The sequence below is a fragment of the Watersipora subatra genome, chromosome 9, assembly GCF_963576615.1.
Source record: "Watersipora subatra chromosome 9, tzWatSuba1.1, whole genome shotgun sequence".
Taxonomy (NCBI): domain Eukaryota; kingdom Metazoa; phylum Bryozoa; class Gymnolaemata; order Cheilostomatida; family Watersiporidae; genus Watersipora; species Watersipora subatra.
This window is the reverse complement of record NC_088716.1, coordinates 14,754,183-14,772,593: the sequence shown is the minus strand read 5'-3', so window position 1 is coordinate 14,772,593 and position 18,411 is coordinate 14,754,183. Positions and strand designations below refer to the sequence as shown.

The window sequence follows — 18,411 nt, the reverse complement described above, 5'->3', positions numbered from 1 at the left end:
TAATAGATATATCCTGTCATCGATGCCACTTGTTAAATCTATTAAGTAGCTAGATATGAGTTAATTATACTGAAAAGACAACACATCACTAGCAAGTGCTGTCACTAGTAAGTGCTGTCACTAGTAAGTGCTGTCACTAGCAAGTACTGTCATTATGGGCTTGTTGACATTTGACACACATACTGTTACTGACACTTGATACACATACTGTTACTGGCATATAACATATGTATCATTGACACATGCATTTTTGTCGACAGATGACATGTGCATTATGGACAGGTGAATACTGTGTCAATGACCGATGAAACTTGCGTTATCGACAGATGACAACTGTATCAATGACAGATGACAACTGTATCAATGACAGATGACAACTGTATCAATGACAGATGACAACTGTATCAATGACATACGACAACTGTATCAATGACATATGACAACTGTATCAATGACATATGACAACTGTATCAATGACAGATGACAACTGTATCAATGACATATGAGAGCTGCATTATTCCAGCTGATCCATGAATTATTGACATCAGATATAGTATTAATGACACCCAAAAACTACATTGCTGATATATTATGGCACTTGTATAATCAACATGTGACACCTGCTTTGAATGCTATTCTTTCTTGTGGATATCATCGGTAGAATGCATCTAGCTGAAGGAATACATGAGAAATCCAGAATTGAAAAGAAGTTGTTTTTAGGAAGATGAGCAAGTGATCTGGTACGTGGTTTCTTGACGTGAATCTAAAAAAGAATTTTGTGTGTAAAAATAGAATTATCAGCTATAAAAAATAGTACGGTAAGGAATTTTGAAAAACTAAATAAAAGTTCTCGAACGATGTTCTGTAAACATTTAAAACAAATCTCCGCTGGTGACTCGTATGATCCGAGTTAGCGAAGGGTTAAAGACAACTGAAACGCAACCTAAAATTGTTTTATAATTGAAATGATTATTTTAAATGAGTCACAATAAAATTAATTATTAGAAATAATAACAAAACTATACATAACTGTACATACCTCGTCTGTAGTAGTCATAAGTAGTGACCACAGCAGGCTGCCCACTTCTAACAGATGCTGTTCTCTTTAGGTATAAAAAGAAGCAGATCCTTCGGGACTGAAGCTAAAAGAGACGGATAACAAATCAACAATATGGCTACATTGTACAGCTAAATAAAGTTTGACTATTTACAATTCTTAGGAGTTGTCCTCTATATCAGTTTGTTAAAGCCGAGACTGCGGCTACTAACAGATCCTTGGTCAGCCACTAATTATGAATTTTTTACAAAGTGTAAGCCTCAAATAAAGTTTTAGGCAGCTATGTGAAGGACATAGCGCTATTCTGATTTTGAATACTAGTATTATAGAGGCAGTCCCACCTGACTAAAAAAATCATCATGTAATAGCTATTCGCACAATTATTCTTAGTTTTGGAAAAGTGGTTGAGTGATGAAGTTGACAGGGTGTGTGGTTGGGAATCAGAGTGTATGGGTGAGAATTCTGGGTGGTGTAATCTTTTATTTCTGATGCTTGCAGCCTGGCTTCGGACAAACGAACACGGCTCTTATTATAGTAAAGATTTGGCATCATGGGTAGATAACCATTACCTTGTTCTCTATGGTAATAATTTTACTATATTTTTTACCAAAAATTCGCTTTTTCAATGATAATTACAAATGGGAGTGGCGGAAAAAACTGCCTTACAAGCTAAAGAGCAGTAGCCCGCTCTATTGTTTTTTTCTCACACAAAGTGTTCTGCTATTGGTTGGCTTGAGATCTTTTTTTAACAACGGCATGGTTAAGTTGGTTAAGCTGATCTATTTTTTCAGGCCCAATCAGGTCTTGTAATAATGGGTTGGATTAGGAGATTCAAATCAAAAAATTAGATCGAAAATATTTCTTTAATAAGAGATTATAATATAATAAAAATACAATATAACATATTAGATGAATATAGTATATTAGATTATAGTGTATATAGCAGAAAATATAGTACAATAGCAAATATTTCTATAATAATATTTCTATAAACTAGAAATTCCCTCTGTCATACAGCCCTCGACCAAAGTGATATTGGAAAAAAGAAAGGGTACTGATGGTTGAGAAATGCAATATTAGCAGTCAAATGGCATTGAAGTGCAATAGGATAACTGCAATGGTAGCTGTAATGGACTGGGTGTTATTATATACAACAAATAGAAATAATGAAAGGAAAAGATTATACGTTTTTATCTCTCCCCCTGCAATAGGAGAAATGCAATATTGGCCAATATTAGAAGTAAAATCCACTGTTATTATTAGAATAACCAATATTATTAATATAGTAATAATATAAAACCAATGCACAATTTTGTTTACATTTCAAAACGTCATAGCTAACAATATCAAGAAGTGATATTTATGTAGATTTTTAGAAAATATATTTAAAAAAGTGTTTGGTCATGACAAACAGCAATAATGAAAGGAAAAGATTATATGTTTATATCTCTCCCCCTGCAGTAGGAGAAATGCAATATTAGAAGTAAAATGCACTGATATTATTAGAATAACCAATATTATTAATATAGTAATACAGTAATATTAGAAAACCAATGCACAATTTTGTTTGCATTTCAAAACGTCATAGCTAACAATATCAAGAAGTATCAAGAAGAATATCCAAACTTGTGATTAAATATCATAACAATCTCATAAGAATCGTTAGAAAAAAATATCATCATCATTTTCTTTACTTACACTACACTGTGTTGGACATTAGTTAGAATACCAAAGTACTCAAAAGTGTCTAAAATTTCAGTTACTTTGAAAACTTTAATTATCGAAATCTTCGGCAATTCGACAATGCTATAGACTGGTGAAATGTGCACGTTATTTTTTCGTGAAATGCGCACGACTTAATCGTTCTATTCTCTGTCGCTCGGCGTTTCAATTTTTGGTCTTCACTTTGATAAAAGTGAGGCTTAATGAATTCCATTGATAGACAACCAGATGAGTAGATTAATTATTCCATTTTGACATAACTTATAAATAAGTTTACTTAGAAGGAAACTTTGGGCCTATTTTAAAGATTTGTAGCCAATTTGTTACTTCAAAATGACAATAAAAACAATACCTGTATCTGATTTGAAATTTAATTACATGAGACAGCAATTTTTATTAAAGAAACCCAACAATTGTTTTAAAAAACGCCTTTGTTTCTTTACGACTTGCTTCCACAAATATATAGAAAACAGAAGACTTTTAAGAAGATATCAGATCACAAAAAATATTGGTTTATGACTTTCACTCAGCACTTAAACGCTCCGCATAAACAGATGTAGGAATATGTGCAAATAATGACTTGCACAATAATAATTTGCACATGCAAACACAAAAATCTAGAAGATTCTATTTCAAAGGCAATGGCTAAAAATGGCTTTCAATGGCTGAAGATATGTGGACAAACAGACAGAAAACTAAAATACATACTGAAGAGAAATAGAGAGTAAGGCTATTATCGTAGGGCGAGACATCGTATCTCTTCACCCGTAGACTTTGGTACTCCAAGAGCTGCTCAACCAAGGACTCCTCCACTGCCCAGCCAGACTGCATCTTTACTTCCATTACGACCAAGCTGCTCTCGCCTTCTCCGACATAGCTACAATCACAATAGCTTACTAGTTAGCTGAGTGCCATGTTAGACAACTAACACGAGCTGGCCAGTTTTATTGCATTCGTAATAAGACCACACGCCAGACCTGTATGCTGATAAAAATACAAGAATGCTTGATACACTAACACAAAGTTAGCTGCCAGTAATCCATTTTTAACTGCATGCGCTTTGCTGTTTAACTGTAGCATGTATTTGAATGTGTGAAATAACTAATATTATTAATTTTCAAACCCTTATGTTAACATGAGAAATTGTCTCCTTTTTACCTGGGTAAACACTTATAATCTACTAGTTTTTACTACAAAATGTTAATCGTTGTAGCAGGTAGGAATGGGCGTACATTTTTAAAGGAAGACAAATCCGAATATGAATGTAAACGTTCAAGTATTCAAACAATTGGTTTATGATAAATGATTGGTAATGCTAAGCTGGCCAAAAAAATCAGGAACTTTGTTGGAAATGCAAGCAGTTTTTATAAATAGAGCACCTGATCTCTGAACGCCAAGTTGAGCTCAATTCCCAGAAAAAGCCACCAGTGGTGACAGGAAGGGTACCTAGCCTTAAATATATTTCCCTGCCAAATCGACTAACACAAAATATTTTGCAATCTGAAAGACAATTGCTTAGTCAGAGTTTAGTGAGAAATTCATTTGATCTATGACACCAGAATAAATTAAAGTGACTATTGAAGTATACTCAATAGAGTGAAATGTCATGTTGAGTGACCTCTACCCATGTTTGATAACAATGACACAAAACTAAGAGATTCTGTTATACTCTGTCTAGTACTAAATAGCCATGTAAAAAATCTTCTATGTTGTAGTTCACAACAGAGAAATATGGCTGACTTGTGAACTCTGACTCCTAATATGGCTGACTTGTGAACTCGAACTCCTAATATGGCGGACTTGTGAACTCTGACTCCTAATATGGCTGACTTGTGAACTCTGACTCCTAATATGGCTGACTTGTGAGCTGACAAATGATTGTGAGTTTACAAGTCAGCCATATTGGAAACCAACTGACTAACCATAATAATTCCATGCATTTATCATAAGGGTAATGAATTTTATATTTTTATCTCATGATTGTTGCCTCTCATGCTTTGCCATACCACATTTTTCATCAGCCAATCAAACAATTGCAGCCATGGTGCAGTGGTAGGGAGTCTAAATTGCCAAACAGAAGGTTAGTGATTCAAACCCTGCTACAGAATAGTAGAAAATTGCTCCTGCGCTAAGGGAAACAATCCCAAAAAAACCAAAGCAGAGAGCAAGGCAAAAGCCACCTCAGTGCACTCTCATAGAAAAACTGATGAAATGTTAAATCCAAGAAATTGTAGAAGACCATGAGAAACTTCACTACGGTAGAATATAGTAAAAGAACCTACAGTATCTACATACTGAACACCAAAACCTTATTCCATCATCAATGCCAACAACGTCTTGGAAAATTTGGAAAAATGAATCAAACCCGGTAGTGGATGTCCTCACCTGGTGCAAATAAGGAGAGGCTTTCGTTTGCAGAGCTGAGATAGTCTTGTGTTGTTCCTGACGGTTACATCAGTAGTAAAAGGCTGGCCAGAGCGATCTGGTCGTACTATGTTATAATTTAGACTAGTCTAAAAACAGAGTCAGAAGCAGCGTCTTTGAATAGTTCATAAATTCCAAGTATGATAAACTAGAAATACTAAAGCCGCGATAGTATTCTGAACAGTCTACAACAATCTTTCTGTATCCTGGTTATCCTCTCCTACATTTGGTAAATCTTTACCTCAAGGGAATAACAGTTGTAGATGGTGCCAACATAAAAAACTAAGTGCCAACATAAAAAATGAAATTTTTTTCCACACATCCTGGCTTGCTTTGGTTGGCTTCGGCCGGTAAAGTACAGTTAACGTCAAATCAGTTATATATGGTCCTAAATTCTGTCTTGAGTTTTAACTTAACACAATTAATTGACAAATAGAATATTTGTTAAAATACCTATGATCTGACGACTTCAATGATATACAGAAATATATATGACCATCTACATATGTGACAGGTCGTATCATTTTCAATACAAATGAGGCATTTCATACAGTGTACGATGGGCTCCCAAAGTAAAAATGGTCAATATGGCTTAGACCTCTGTGAAGCCAAATCATTCCTAACACTAATGAAAATGTAGTGAAGCATGAAAATGTTTGTAGCATGCGGTTGCTATGACCTTCCTAAACGTCAACAAACAATAACGTTTAAAATCCAATTCATCATCTTTGAAGACAAATTTTTCAGTTAGTGTTGACCATATAATTGATCAACGCCACCTTCGATGAAAAGCTGTGTCTCAGGTTCAATTGTTTCGATTTCAATTCCGAAAAAAGTTTTAAAAAGCTGAGACATTTCTCTATTACAAAGAGCTAAAAAGCAATTTTGTGATCTGACATAATTAGTATTGAAAATGGGATGACCTGTCACATATTTATACCTAAATTGAAAGTGGCAAACTAATATTAGATGGAGTGGTCTCGAGCTGAACGTGTTAAGACTGAGTTCCACCAACCTGGAAACGAACGCAGCCAGTACCCGTGGCTGTTACAACCAAACTTCTGATTCGAGGTAGCTCCACCTTCGACACATCTAAGCTCGTTGATGTGGTCACCGCAAAGGATGCCACTTGTTCTGTCAAAACCCTTGTTCCATTCACAGTGTCTGAGAAATGAGCTGTGATATTAACGTTTGTTTGTCTCGGCGCAAATTTGGTGGCATACTCTGACAGAGCTTGAAGGGCAATCACTGTATCCTGCAATATTCATAGCGATAGCTGATGGTCTATTTTAAAACTAGCTCTACATAAGAAAGGCACTATTAAGATTTGAAACAGAGAAATTAGAGTAATTATGGAACAACAAAGTAATTTGGATTTAGAAATGATTTGTGACTACAGCTGTATTGCAGACCTGAATACTACTAATATGACAAAAAAAAATTAAAGACAGCAATCAGGAATTATTGAGTGAGGTTAACTGCTGTATTTTAAAATTTGGTAATCTAATAGTATTGCGGAGGAGTCAGGATGGTGTATTGTAGGTTTTGTGTACCAGAGAGTTCATAAACTAAAACATACAATGATGGATGTAGTGTGTTTGTGTCACAAAATAAAAAATGATGTTTTTCATATGCGTGGAAGGATAAATATAAGTATTTTGAACATTTGGAGATTGAATTTTAAAATCAGTAACTCTGTAAATTAGTAGAATTTATTTGAATCGTTCGAAAAATGGTACGTGTACGTGTACGTACACGTACATACGTGTACGTATGATGTGGTACGTGTACGTGTACAATGTACGTGTGTACATACGTGTGTACATACGTGTGTATGTATGTGTGTATGTATGTTTGTATGGTGTGTATGTGCGTGTGGTGCGTGTGTGTGTTGGCAAAAATTGGCAAGTGTGTGTGGCAAGAATATGTTACAAGAATTTCTTATCTGCATATCTTGCCACAAACATGAAATATATCAATTTTACTACGCTTGGATGCCAAAAGCTCCAACGTTCAATGAGAGGTGATATTATGAGAGATTCAAAATATAATTTTTATGTAGCTTTCATTTACAATCAGCTGAACATAATAGAACATCAAAACAGTTAATTCCTTCATGATACTTTAATTGTCACGTACTTGCATCACTATAACTGTTGGTAAAAAGTAGAAATGGTGATGTCAAACACCGGGTCAAAAACTAGTACTTCGATGTACTCGACTTTTTTTTTGAAGCTGGTTGGTCAATATTGTGTCACAAAAAATTGTTACTCTGAATTTTTAGTAAACTCACCGTCCAGAGAGAGAACAATTCCAAAATTTTACATCAAATTCTCTCTAGCGGAATAAACCAACTCTTTGATGTTATTCTGCCGATGATTGATTACGTTAAAAAAAAGAACTTGCACAAAATGTAAACGATTTTAACAGAAAGTATCGTTACTTTTCTATCGTTTGTGATTTTTTTGGTGTTTGAGGGGATTTGATCACCAGGATGTTTCAGGATTAAAATCGATAAAACTTGATTGTGGTTAAAATGCTCGAATCAATAAAAAGTGTGATTATGACATCTATAGTTGCAAAGACACCGAACAAAATAAAGACGCGTAACGCTGCGACTTGAACGCAATAGTCGATATCAACTATAAGAACGACAAGGACTACTAACTTCATTTCGCACCTACTTTTCTCCTTAGCATTTTAATCGGGATATAGTTTTGCCGATTTCAACCTTGCAAACATCATGGCGGTCAGATCGCTTCTAACATAAAATAAATTACAAATGATAAAAAGTATTTTTACTTTCCGATAAAATCTACTAAAATCTTTTGCAAGTTCACCTTTAAGCAGTTTAAGAATTAAAGTTTGGCCATACAGATTGTGAACAACTAAATCCTTGAAGTATCACACTCAATATAATTATATAGAGCATGCTCAGAAAAACATAGAACATGGCACCTTCTGAAACCACTACTTATACTCTGCACCGTACATTTGAAGGTCACTCACTGGCCATGAAGAGTAGAATGGTAAGGATTTTGAAGTAGACATTACGCAAAGCGTTAGCCAAAACCTAGCGTCAACGTTTTCCATTATTATGAAATGTTGAAATCAGCTTGGAAGTTTGCCAATAAAGCAGCGCGCAAACAAGAATTCCAAAGCAGCTGATGAAAAGATAATGAAAGCGTATGCAACTAGGAAGAACTAGTCAAAGCCTAGCGTTGCGCAAGTATCAGTGCCAGGCTATAGCAGGTATCCAATTGAGACCACACACACAGTAACAGAACTTTTCCCCATGATAAGGAAGTACAGTCGACCAATTTTTTTCTGGACTTCAAACCCTTGGGCTTTCAGTTGCGCAGAGAATGTTCATCGTCTGGACGATTGTCTGATGCATTTGTGCCAGTCCAAAGGTGGCTCCCGCGACAACCAGCCTAAGCCACGCGTGCGTGTGAGTTTCCTGCCAGTTTTCCATTCTCCTTGTACGCATTTGTTTCTGTTTGTTATTATTACTGTTATTAATATCATACGGTACCCTATTGCAGGTATAACCATATTTTACTCTCTCATGTATACTGTATATGCATATTGTACCATATTGTAGCCTAGGGGTATATACGCAAGGCAATATAGCACAGTAGTATGTTATATTGTACAATATAGGCAATGCAGTACAGCAATTGAATGTGCCATACGATACTGCACGGTACCCAATTTCCAGTGTTCGGTCTTTGTCAATGTCTGGATCTTGAAAAAGTCTCGTCATAGCGCAGTCTGTATTAGTCGTTGCAAATAAGGGTCGACTGTACAACAGTAAACTTTTGCTTTCAAGACAACAAGGGTTATTTTTTTATTACAAATGGTAATGAGAAGAATTTCACCAGAGACAATGGCCTAATTGACAAAAATAAAACAGGTTGCATGTTCCAAAAAGCAGAACCATTATTTTTTCATTGTGAAATAACGAAATAATAAAGACTAAAAACGTCATTTGCAACGTCCTCCAAGTTTTGCAAACTTTGAGTTCAAATGTCGTTTGAAGCATCACTTGATTATGCTGACTCTTCTGGTAAAAAATAATAAAAATATTCAAGCCTTCCTACGTCTAAAAATATATATTTGTAAATAAATTTAAACTTTTACTTTCAAGTGTTTAAAACAGAAACAGGTCATGTGACATAAGATTATCTATGACTCATCAGAAAAAACAATCTGATGTTATGTGTACCTTGCATTACCTTAAAGAAGGCGTCGCATAATGTAACTATTAGGCTCCATTAGTTAATGTTCTCAGTTAGCCGTAACCACGGTAACAAAACACAACGGTGCTGAATGTCATGTGTATTGCAACACTAGATAAGAGTTTCATAGTCTACTGGGTGTGGTCGCCCTTTTGAAACCAAAACTTTCCCACGACTTAATTTTTATAACATGTCGCCAAGAAGACACTTGAAAAACGATGCATCTATTCTGGCAAAAGATGAATTTGATGAAACATTAAACTGTAATTCGATTTAAACAAATATTATTATAAGCTGCCACCTTCTGATGTTTAAAAAACCTATTACATTTAGGATATATTAAAATTGTCTATATTTATGGGGTATATATGTAAGGGGTATATGTAAGGGGTTATATACACAGTGTTTTAATTTAGTGTGTTAGATTGAATACGCTTCATAATTCTAGGTGTTGGAGAGCTGTTGTGATTATTAGAGTGCGAGACAGTATGTGATGGCAGAGTCATAGAGGCGTCGTTGACAGAGCCTTAGCAACTGTAGTCTGAGATCTTTAAAAATAATTTATGTTTGTAGGTTGCGATAACTGACCGCTCCTCTTATAGCTAAAATGTTGAGCAGCTACCAAAATGTTTTTATCAGATTCATTTAATCCATAGAGTAATCGAGAATTGTTAAAGAAAGCTTGGAGAGGATAACTCAAGGTTAATAATATATAATATCCTAAGTGAAATATATAAACTTTGTAAAACTCTCCTTAAATCTGTCTCTTAAAATAAATGCACAAAGAAAAGTTTTCTCACACAACTGCATCTATTGTAACAGTGGATTAGATGACCATGATAGTAATAATAGTGATGATAGTAATAATAGTGATGATAGTAATAATAGTGATGATAGTAATAATAGTGATGATAGTAATAATAGTGATGATAGTAATAATAATGATGATAGTAATAATAATGATGATAGTAATAATAATGATGATAGTAATAATAACAGTGGACCATAATTCAAGTGAGAAGTGCTCAAACTGAAAGCACTTTTAAGCACTTTGATACTCAAAACCAAACATATTATTTTAATTCACTTTGTTCAGAAAGGAAGTTAGTAATCTCTTCTAACCAGCTGTAGGAAATATTTTATAGCTGAAACCACTATTAAATTTGAAGTGAGGCACATAATTAACATCAAGCTGTTCTTACTGTGAAGGCTAAGCATTGCAAATCAAAGCATTTTATGTTAGTTTCCAAGAAATATTTTTGCGTACGATATGGTCAATGTAGCAATGGTATCCAAACATCTTTCTGGCTTACTCCAGCAGCGTTTTTGCTAGATTATGAAACCTTGCTGTGTTTACATATTTTATATAATCTGAAATTAGGTTATTTCCATTGTCTCAGTGTAATTGTTACTATTTTACCTATTTGCTATACAAAGATGCAAACCTACATATGTATTAGCAAGTTTTCCAGACTAGGCCTACATCTACCTACTACATAGTATCTAAGGCTATGAACTGACCTGTGATGTGCTAAAACCGCCCCGAGCTCGTCTCTCATCACTCAACCACTGAACAATGGCAAAGCCGTTGTCAAGAACAGCTGTTCGGTTGGCCATAAGCATTGTAGTCAGGAGTCCATAAGAAGTTGTCTCCACATCGACAGCCAACGGCCTGTTGAACCAATGATTGCCTGTCTTTATTCTGGAGCCTTCTCTAAGAGCTCTCCAGCTCTTGTGTCCATCACTTGCTGTGCAAAAAGAAATTTTGTATAAAATCTTAAAATTGACTAGATATAACTCGATGAGCTAGTTATAGTGATGCCAAGGATCCTAGAGTTTCTTTCCTTTCATGGGTACCAGAGAGTGAAGAACTATCAATTTTGCTATTCCAACCAAATTTGTCACATTTTAAAGTTCAGTCTAGAGAATTTAACTGCACAAAACTTTTAAAAAGTTTAGGGAGTAAAAAGGGTGGGTGCTTTTTAAAACTGTTTGCATTTCATACGCAGAAAGTGTATTCAGATGATATATATCCGAATAGAACATATCAAAGCTGGATACATCCAGATAAGACATCCAGATAGCGCATATCTAGATAATATATATTCAGATACGACATCCAGATAATATATATATCTAGATAATACATATCCAGATGATATACATGTATATCCAGATAATACATATGCAGATTACATATATCCAGATAATATAAAATTAGGTAATATATACTTAAACTGTCAAAGAAACTAACTACTGTACTGTGCAATCTAAACAACATGTAACTCAAAAGATAATACTCAAAGTATTGTAGAGCTCAATCTATTTCATTACTTAAACTACTAGTTATACAAACTATGCTAGTGATGGAGAGTATACAATGTATAATGCAAGTAGTCAGGGCCGATGATTGATACATCAGCCACATAAACAAATGACCCTTGCGATCTCCTCGTCGAAGCCTCGGCAAATAGCATCAATTATTTTCATCATACAACAAAAATCTGTGACCAAATCGCAAAGATGATTGGTAATTCTTCCAATATTTACTAGGACAATTATTTTTATTTATAAATAAATGATGAGATTGAGGAGGAAAGCTAATGTGAAGGACTAATTGCAAAATGTAGCAATTGAATCTCATCACTTCATAATCTGTGAAGGCACTTCTCAGTGTCTTTTCATGCAGCCTGAAGTATCTTTTTGCAAAGCCGCAACTTGAAGAAAAGCTAAGATATGTAGACTGAGTACCTGTGCTTTGCATACGACGCATGTAGGCGAAGGCCCTCTTTGATCTAGTATCTGTAGTGTTATGAAGTGCGAAGGCATAGGCTACAAGAGTCATAGTGTAACCATCCCTTATAGCCCTGAATCGTCTGCTCCTCACAAACATGCACTCGAGGGCTTTATGAACCACCCCTTCCTACAAAATAACCAAACCAAATTTGCTTCTAGGAACAGGCACTCACAGACTTCCTAAGTTCAACAAAAGACAAATAAGGAGTAGGAACAAAAAGCAGAAATATAAGAATAAATGTTTGCTTACTTTTCTTCTGTGACTAATTTTCTTTCATAAAAAAAAACATTTTTCTTTGAAAAAAGTGTTTTTCATAAAAACACTTTTTATGAAAAAAGTGTTTTTCATAAACAAAACACTTTGCCTCTTTGCTTCTATTCATTGCATAAATTTGCAACAACTTCTGAAACGCAAATTTTTGAAAAATAGCATTGCTTTTCAAGACGTACATGTATGTTTTCAATAAAAAAACAAGAGATGATAACTCGGATTTTGATAACAAAAACCTAATGCATAATACTAGGGTAGATAACTTACAGGTTCTGGAAGAGACTCGGTAGCCACGTCCCCGTATCCAGCCTCTATCAAGGCCACTGTAACATAAGCTGTAAGTGCAAAGTTGTCTCCTAGGGCAGGATCAACTGCTAGTTGCATAGCCCTGTTGTGGAGTCGTCCAACCTGCCAAAAGGGAATAACCATATAGGCGTTTTTCACATATGAAATGTATTTTCGACTTATTAGTGAGTGCTACATGTTTACAAAGTCATACTTTTTCAAGTTGTCTTTCCGGTAAAGCTCCATGGCACTTGACCGAACTTCTCAATTAGATTATTAAACTTGTACGACAATGTAAACCAAATTGGTAATTTAGAGAATTTAACAGTTTTATTAAATTTGACCATTTAATTTGACAACTTGATGAAACTTTACATTAGTGGAGATTTAGTAAGAGACTTCCTATACAGGGATGTATATTTTATGAGCCAACATACCTGCTGTAACTCACAATGTAGCAAAAACAGAAATCTTTTTGGAAAAACCTGCGCAATTAGTTTGTGGCAGCTTTTTGCACGATTCTTACAACTTTTATTACTTTCAATTAATTCAATGGCTCATTTATTTAGTAAATATAAATATATTATCAATAGATTACTATTTATTTTTAAATACTTATTACTATTACTGTTCACAGTTCCTGAACCCGGATCTCTTTTCGGTTTTTTGGCTAATCAACATGATGTGAGAGAAATAAAGAGTTGTTAAACTTTTTTCAAGTATGATCATATTTTTAGCTAAAGCTATAAGGCGCAAACACACTGAGCAATTTTTAATATGATTTCGCGATGCGCTGTGTAAATTGATGCTGAGCAATAACACCAGATTTGTTAAATCAGAACTTTTTCACACATAAGTTGCATTTTGATTGGCTGTTTTTCCCAGAATGCGCTGCTCTGGCTGTTTTTTGTGGCAATGGTTAGCAACGTAAAACAGCAACATTTTTCAGTTTTGTTACAATTTAAACATCATCAAAATGAACACTGCACTATTCATAGGTTTGATAAGAGCCCAGCCAGTCCTGTATGACACACAAGAGTTACAAAGATGCCCAATAGAATACCAACATTTGGGAGCCAGTTGTTACGCAGGTTGACCACCTCGAGAATGGCGAGTTGTAATTAATTATTAAATTAAAAAGCATACAATAAAGTAAATTATTTATGAGAACTGCGCGATTTTTGAAAGTTAAAAAGCCTAACAAAAGCAAAAGTTGTTCATGTCATTGTCTAGAAGGTGACATATTTCTTTACCTATATTTATTTATTAACAACATTGAAGTAACTGGTAATACAAAATGTTATTGGCTGTTTGAGAGTTTGCTTCCGTTACCGCTTGCTGGTGAATTGTCCAAGTGTGTTTGGGCACACTCCAAAGAGTGCAGCGAGATCTCCTACTCCTCAAGATGCTCGCAATAAAATCCCTTAGTGTGTTTGCGCCTTAAAGGTTAACAGCTATACAACGCATGACTTCATGTTAACTTAAAACTGTGCGGCAGATCCTTTTAAACTTTGGCGGATTGACTATGGACCTACCTGAGGGAAACAACCCCATGGATCCTGTTTAGACAAAATATATTGTAGACTAGTCTGTAGCTGAGGCTCATCAATGTGTACAAGAGGCTTGGCCTGGGCCAGACTCTTCAGTACGTATGATGTCAGCCAAAGGCTAGGTACATCTTCTGGCAGCTCATAGCTCTGATTGGGCCCAAACCAACTGTAGGACCCGTCAGGATGTACAAATGAGAGCTGGCGTTGATAACCTACAAAATCCGTAAACCTTAATTAGTCCAGAATAACACCTTTGGTTTATTTACATTATAATCTATATAATCTAGAATGTTCTAGAACATTCTAGATAGATATCTAGAATATTCTATTAAACCAACAGGTTCAAATAGCTTATTCAAGCCAAGCATGCATGCAGGTTCTCAAACAAAGATGGTCAATTTTTGGATATTTGTTTAATGATAGCCAAGGTTCATACCAGAAATTTGATGAACAAAAGATTGGTACATATCTATGGACTGATATTTGCCAACAAATACCAATAGAGACTGAGTTGATATACATTGCACCCCACTATACGACGTTAATTTGTTCCGGTGTTGGCATCATAAGGTGAACATGTCGTATAGAGGGTATAGAAACCCTATAGCAATTATCTAATGCAAACAATCTCTGGTAAAAAAACATCAAGATTTTATGTACTTACTGTACATGTATTAGTAATCAGTAACAAAATAGTATGCTAACCTTAGTAACTATAGGTAACTTGTAGTTAACCTAATTTAACTTAAGTTAACTTGTAGCTAACCTAATTTAACTTAAGGTAACTTGTAGTTAACCTAACTTAACTTAAGGTAACTTGTAGTTAACCTATTAATTCTAACTTCGTTACAATGGTAATCATTTTCATAGTTCCTCCTTTAACGTCGTTATCAAGCTTATGAACCGTGACTAACAAACTAAAGTTATATATTCGTGTATATAGCTATATGCGTATAATAAATTAAGGTTCCTAATATTTATTATATAATACGCTAAAATGCACAATAAAGTCTCAATTTTGCTTATTTTTAACTAATTTTTGTTACAATATCAAGCATTCACGAAACATGAAGAATGCTGAACGGCGGAGGGAGAGCAAACATCGTATCTCTTTCATGCGTTGTAGGAGGGATTTCGGCCGAAGGCATATTTGTATTTTCATTATTCCGATGTATTCAGCACATCGACTGCCAAATTTGGTGGATATCATCTGGTGAAAAAGATGTCGTATGGCGAGGGTGAAAAAACACCGTGGTCACCATCGTAAGACAAAAAAACCGTACAGTGACTGTAACAGGGACACCATAACCTAGCGGTGCATTGTACAGTTAATAACCTAGCGGTGCATTGTACAGTTAATAATCGATCGTGTTAAAAAACTAGTTAATGCTTGTGTAAGAAATTTAACCTAAAAAAATGTTTGCTAAAATATGGCCGCAGCATCGCAAACTAATAAATATTGTGTGGAAGGTTTCCAAAACATGAGAAGAGGCGTTCAGCAAGCCTAATATATGATTTTGATTTATATGTGACACATTTTTTCTACGCGTCGCTTTGGTCAGAAAAACACGGCTCTTATTATAGTAAAGATTAATTTATGGTACCTAAATTTTTCATTTTTATTGTAAAAAGTATCTCTTGCCTGATTTAATGTTCTGCAGTGCCTCCTCTCTGGCAGCAGCAGGCAATCGCTGACCAGTAGCATCCAAGTATTTGAGCAAATGGACACTTGGAGCAAACCTAGCAACATTAGCCTCTCCTCCCACAGCAGGACTGATCAGCATGTCGGGCTGCTCTATTGCCGGCCCCATCAAGTCTCCTACTACTGTTAGCATACCTAAAAGAGATGAGATTATTTGATGTTTTTCTGCAGTACATGTTATTGGAACAGCAAACTGAAAAGATGATCGATGAACATCTATATATGTATATATAAATCTCAATATTTGGCAATAAAACCCTGTTATTCCCCGTGCAATGCCGGGCATTCAGCTAGTACGCATATATGTAAGTATTATGTCCTTAAGTGACAGCGCTAATTGCATTCATAAATCACTGTACCGGTTATATTCATGAATTAATAAACTCAGCCGCGCTGATTGTACTCATCAGTGACAGCATAATTTGACAAAATGCACACTATATCTTTTTTTACGCATTTACTAATTACGACTGTGTTACTACTTGTAACACACAGAAGTAACTCTGCTTGAATATTTTTTTTAACATGGCCAAAACGGAAGACTGGAGATGAGATCCCTTGTGTAAGGAGCATTCTTAGTTTGTTCGAGACTGAAAAATGAACTTTGACCCCTTTCTATAAGGAACATTCTTACTAAGACCTTGACTAAAGACTATAATAGTTGTAAGTTGTAATGCATTGTGTATGGAAAATTCCTGCTGTATCATAGACTGAGGAAGCAATATGAGACCCCTCTCGTAACGAACATGCCTAATATGGCCCTGACGAAAAATGGGAGTTGTGCCACCTTGTGTAAGAAGAGTTCCTACTGGGGACTCTACCGAGGACTAGAGTTTTGATCCCTTATGTAAAAATCTTACCTGCTTCAGTCCTGAATGAAAATTGAAGTTGTGTAAGGAGTATTCCGACTAGGGACCTTACTTAGGGCAGGGGTTGTGACACCTCAAAAGAAACATACTAAATCACACAACCAAAGGTTGTCTAATTTATTTACCCAGAGGCTTTGATTTGCGAGGCTAAAGAGATCACATTTCTCTGCTTGAAGAATGAGCTAAGTTTTGATATAAAGGCAAAAAGAATGCATAATAGTAAATATACCACCAGCCCACGACAGTGTAGGCCGACTCATGTGAGAATGCAAAAGAATGCTGTCTATCATCATACGATGATTTAAATTTCATAATGTAAAGCTTTTAGAACAGCTAACTTTGGTAATTTTGCAAAAAAATTAATTACAGATCACAAATTTAACACACCAGCACCAATTTTCGCCCGATAAATTTAGCCTATTTGGTTATCATTTTGTGACAACAAAACCATTAGTTACCTTTTTGTTCAGAATTCACAGCATAATAGCGCGGTTGACAAATTTCATAAAGGAACACTTTGGCAGCATAGTGCTTGTTTATGAATCTATGGTTTGTGCTTTTACAGTGCCACCTTCTTTGCAAGTGTGTTTTACGATATTTGGTTAGAGAATGGGGGCCTGTCGCTTGGTCACACTGCAAAAATGATGGCATTTCCTTTTGCAGCAGGTTTTATATAAAACTAAAAAAGCTAACCTTAGTTTTTACACACTACATTTAATGTACAGAATTTTCTACTGATTTCAAGGAACTTAAGCTAGAAGCTCTGAGACAAAAAACTCTAGCTTTTGCAGCAAAGATGTTTAGTGTACGTCAGTCAAAGATTTTTGGCAAAGAATAATTCCTACAAAGCAAGCAAAGAAATTCATGGGTAAACGAGCTAATTAGATTTAACAGATTAAGAATTAATTAATAATAGATTAATTAATATTAATATTAATTAGAATTAATTAATTAATAGATTAAGAATCAATCTAGTTTATGATAGTTATGTTATGATAATATGAATCTAATCCAATATTAACTAAAGAAAGATCAATTATCAAGGGATAAACCAAGCCAGAAATATTACCTGATTAAATTTTATTATTTGGTTTGTATTTGATCTAAGGCTACTTACCAGTAGTCGAATGACTGACACGACTTCTTGAGTTAGGCCTAGGTAGCCGATACTCCTTCTCGAAAGCTACAGCAGGTAAAACAACAAATTCAATTTTGGATGATAAGCTAAGGCCTACCGGCTGCCCGATTATCCATGGTGACAACAGAAATAATATACATACCTGGCTTCCCAATGATTGCACATTATTGTTTTTGAAATTAAAAGCAACCTTTAACTGGCAGGTGCCAAGGCATAAGTAATTTAAACATGTGATAGTAAAATTAAAAGTTTTAAAAAATTGCAAATTTTGAGAAATTGAAAAAATTTTAAATTTCATATTTTCATTTTTTAAATGAAAATTTTAAAAACTAAATTTAAATTAAAAAGCCTAAAGT

General features: G+C 34.9%; 1 protein-coding gene across 1 annotated transcript in view; it reads right to left on the bottom strand.

Moving 5' to 3' along the window:
• Window positions 1–559: 559 nt before the first annotated feature.
• Window positions 560–18,411, bottom strand: part of LOC137403813 (ovostatin-like) — a 43,193-nt gene continuing 25,341 nt past the window's right edge. The window contains exons 23-33 of the mRNA XM_068089868.1: window positions 18,035–18,100; window positions 15,989–16,183; window positions 14,332–14,558; window positions 12,779–12,919; window positions 12,196–12,367; window positions 10,966–11,192; window positions 6,219–6,458; window positions 5,165–5,292; window positions 3,488–3,656; window positions 1,040–1,142; window positions 560–763 (exon numbers count right to left, since the gene is read on the bottom strand). Of these exons, the coding sequence (XP_067945969.1) occupies window positions 717–763; window positions 1,040–1,142; window positions 3,488–3,656; window positions 5,165–5,292; window positions 6,219–6,458; window positions 10,966–11,192; window positions 12,196–12,367; window positions 12,779–12,919; window positions 14,332–14,558; window positions 15,989–16,183; window positions 18,035–18,100 (1,715 nt within the window). The 3' untranslated portion in view covers window positions 560–716. The remainder of the gene's footprint in view (window positions 764–1,039; window positions 1,143–3,487; window positions 3,657–5,164; window positions 5,293–6,218; window positions 6,459–10,965; window positions 11,193–12,195; window positions 12,368–12,778; window positions 12,920–14,331; window positions 14,559–15,988; window positions 16,184–18,034; window positions 18,101–18,411) is intronic.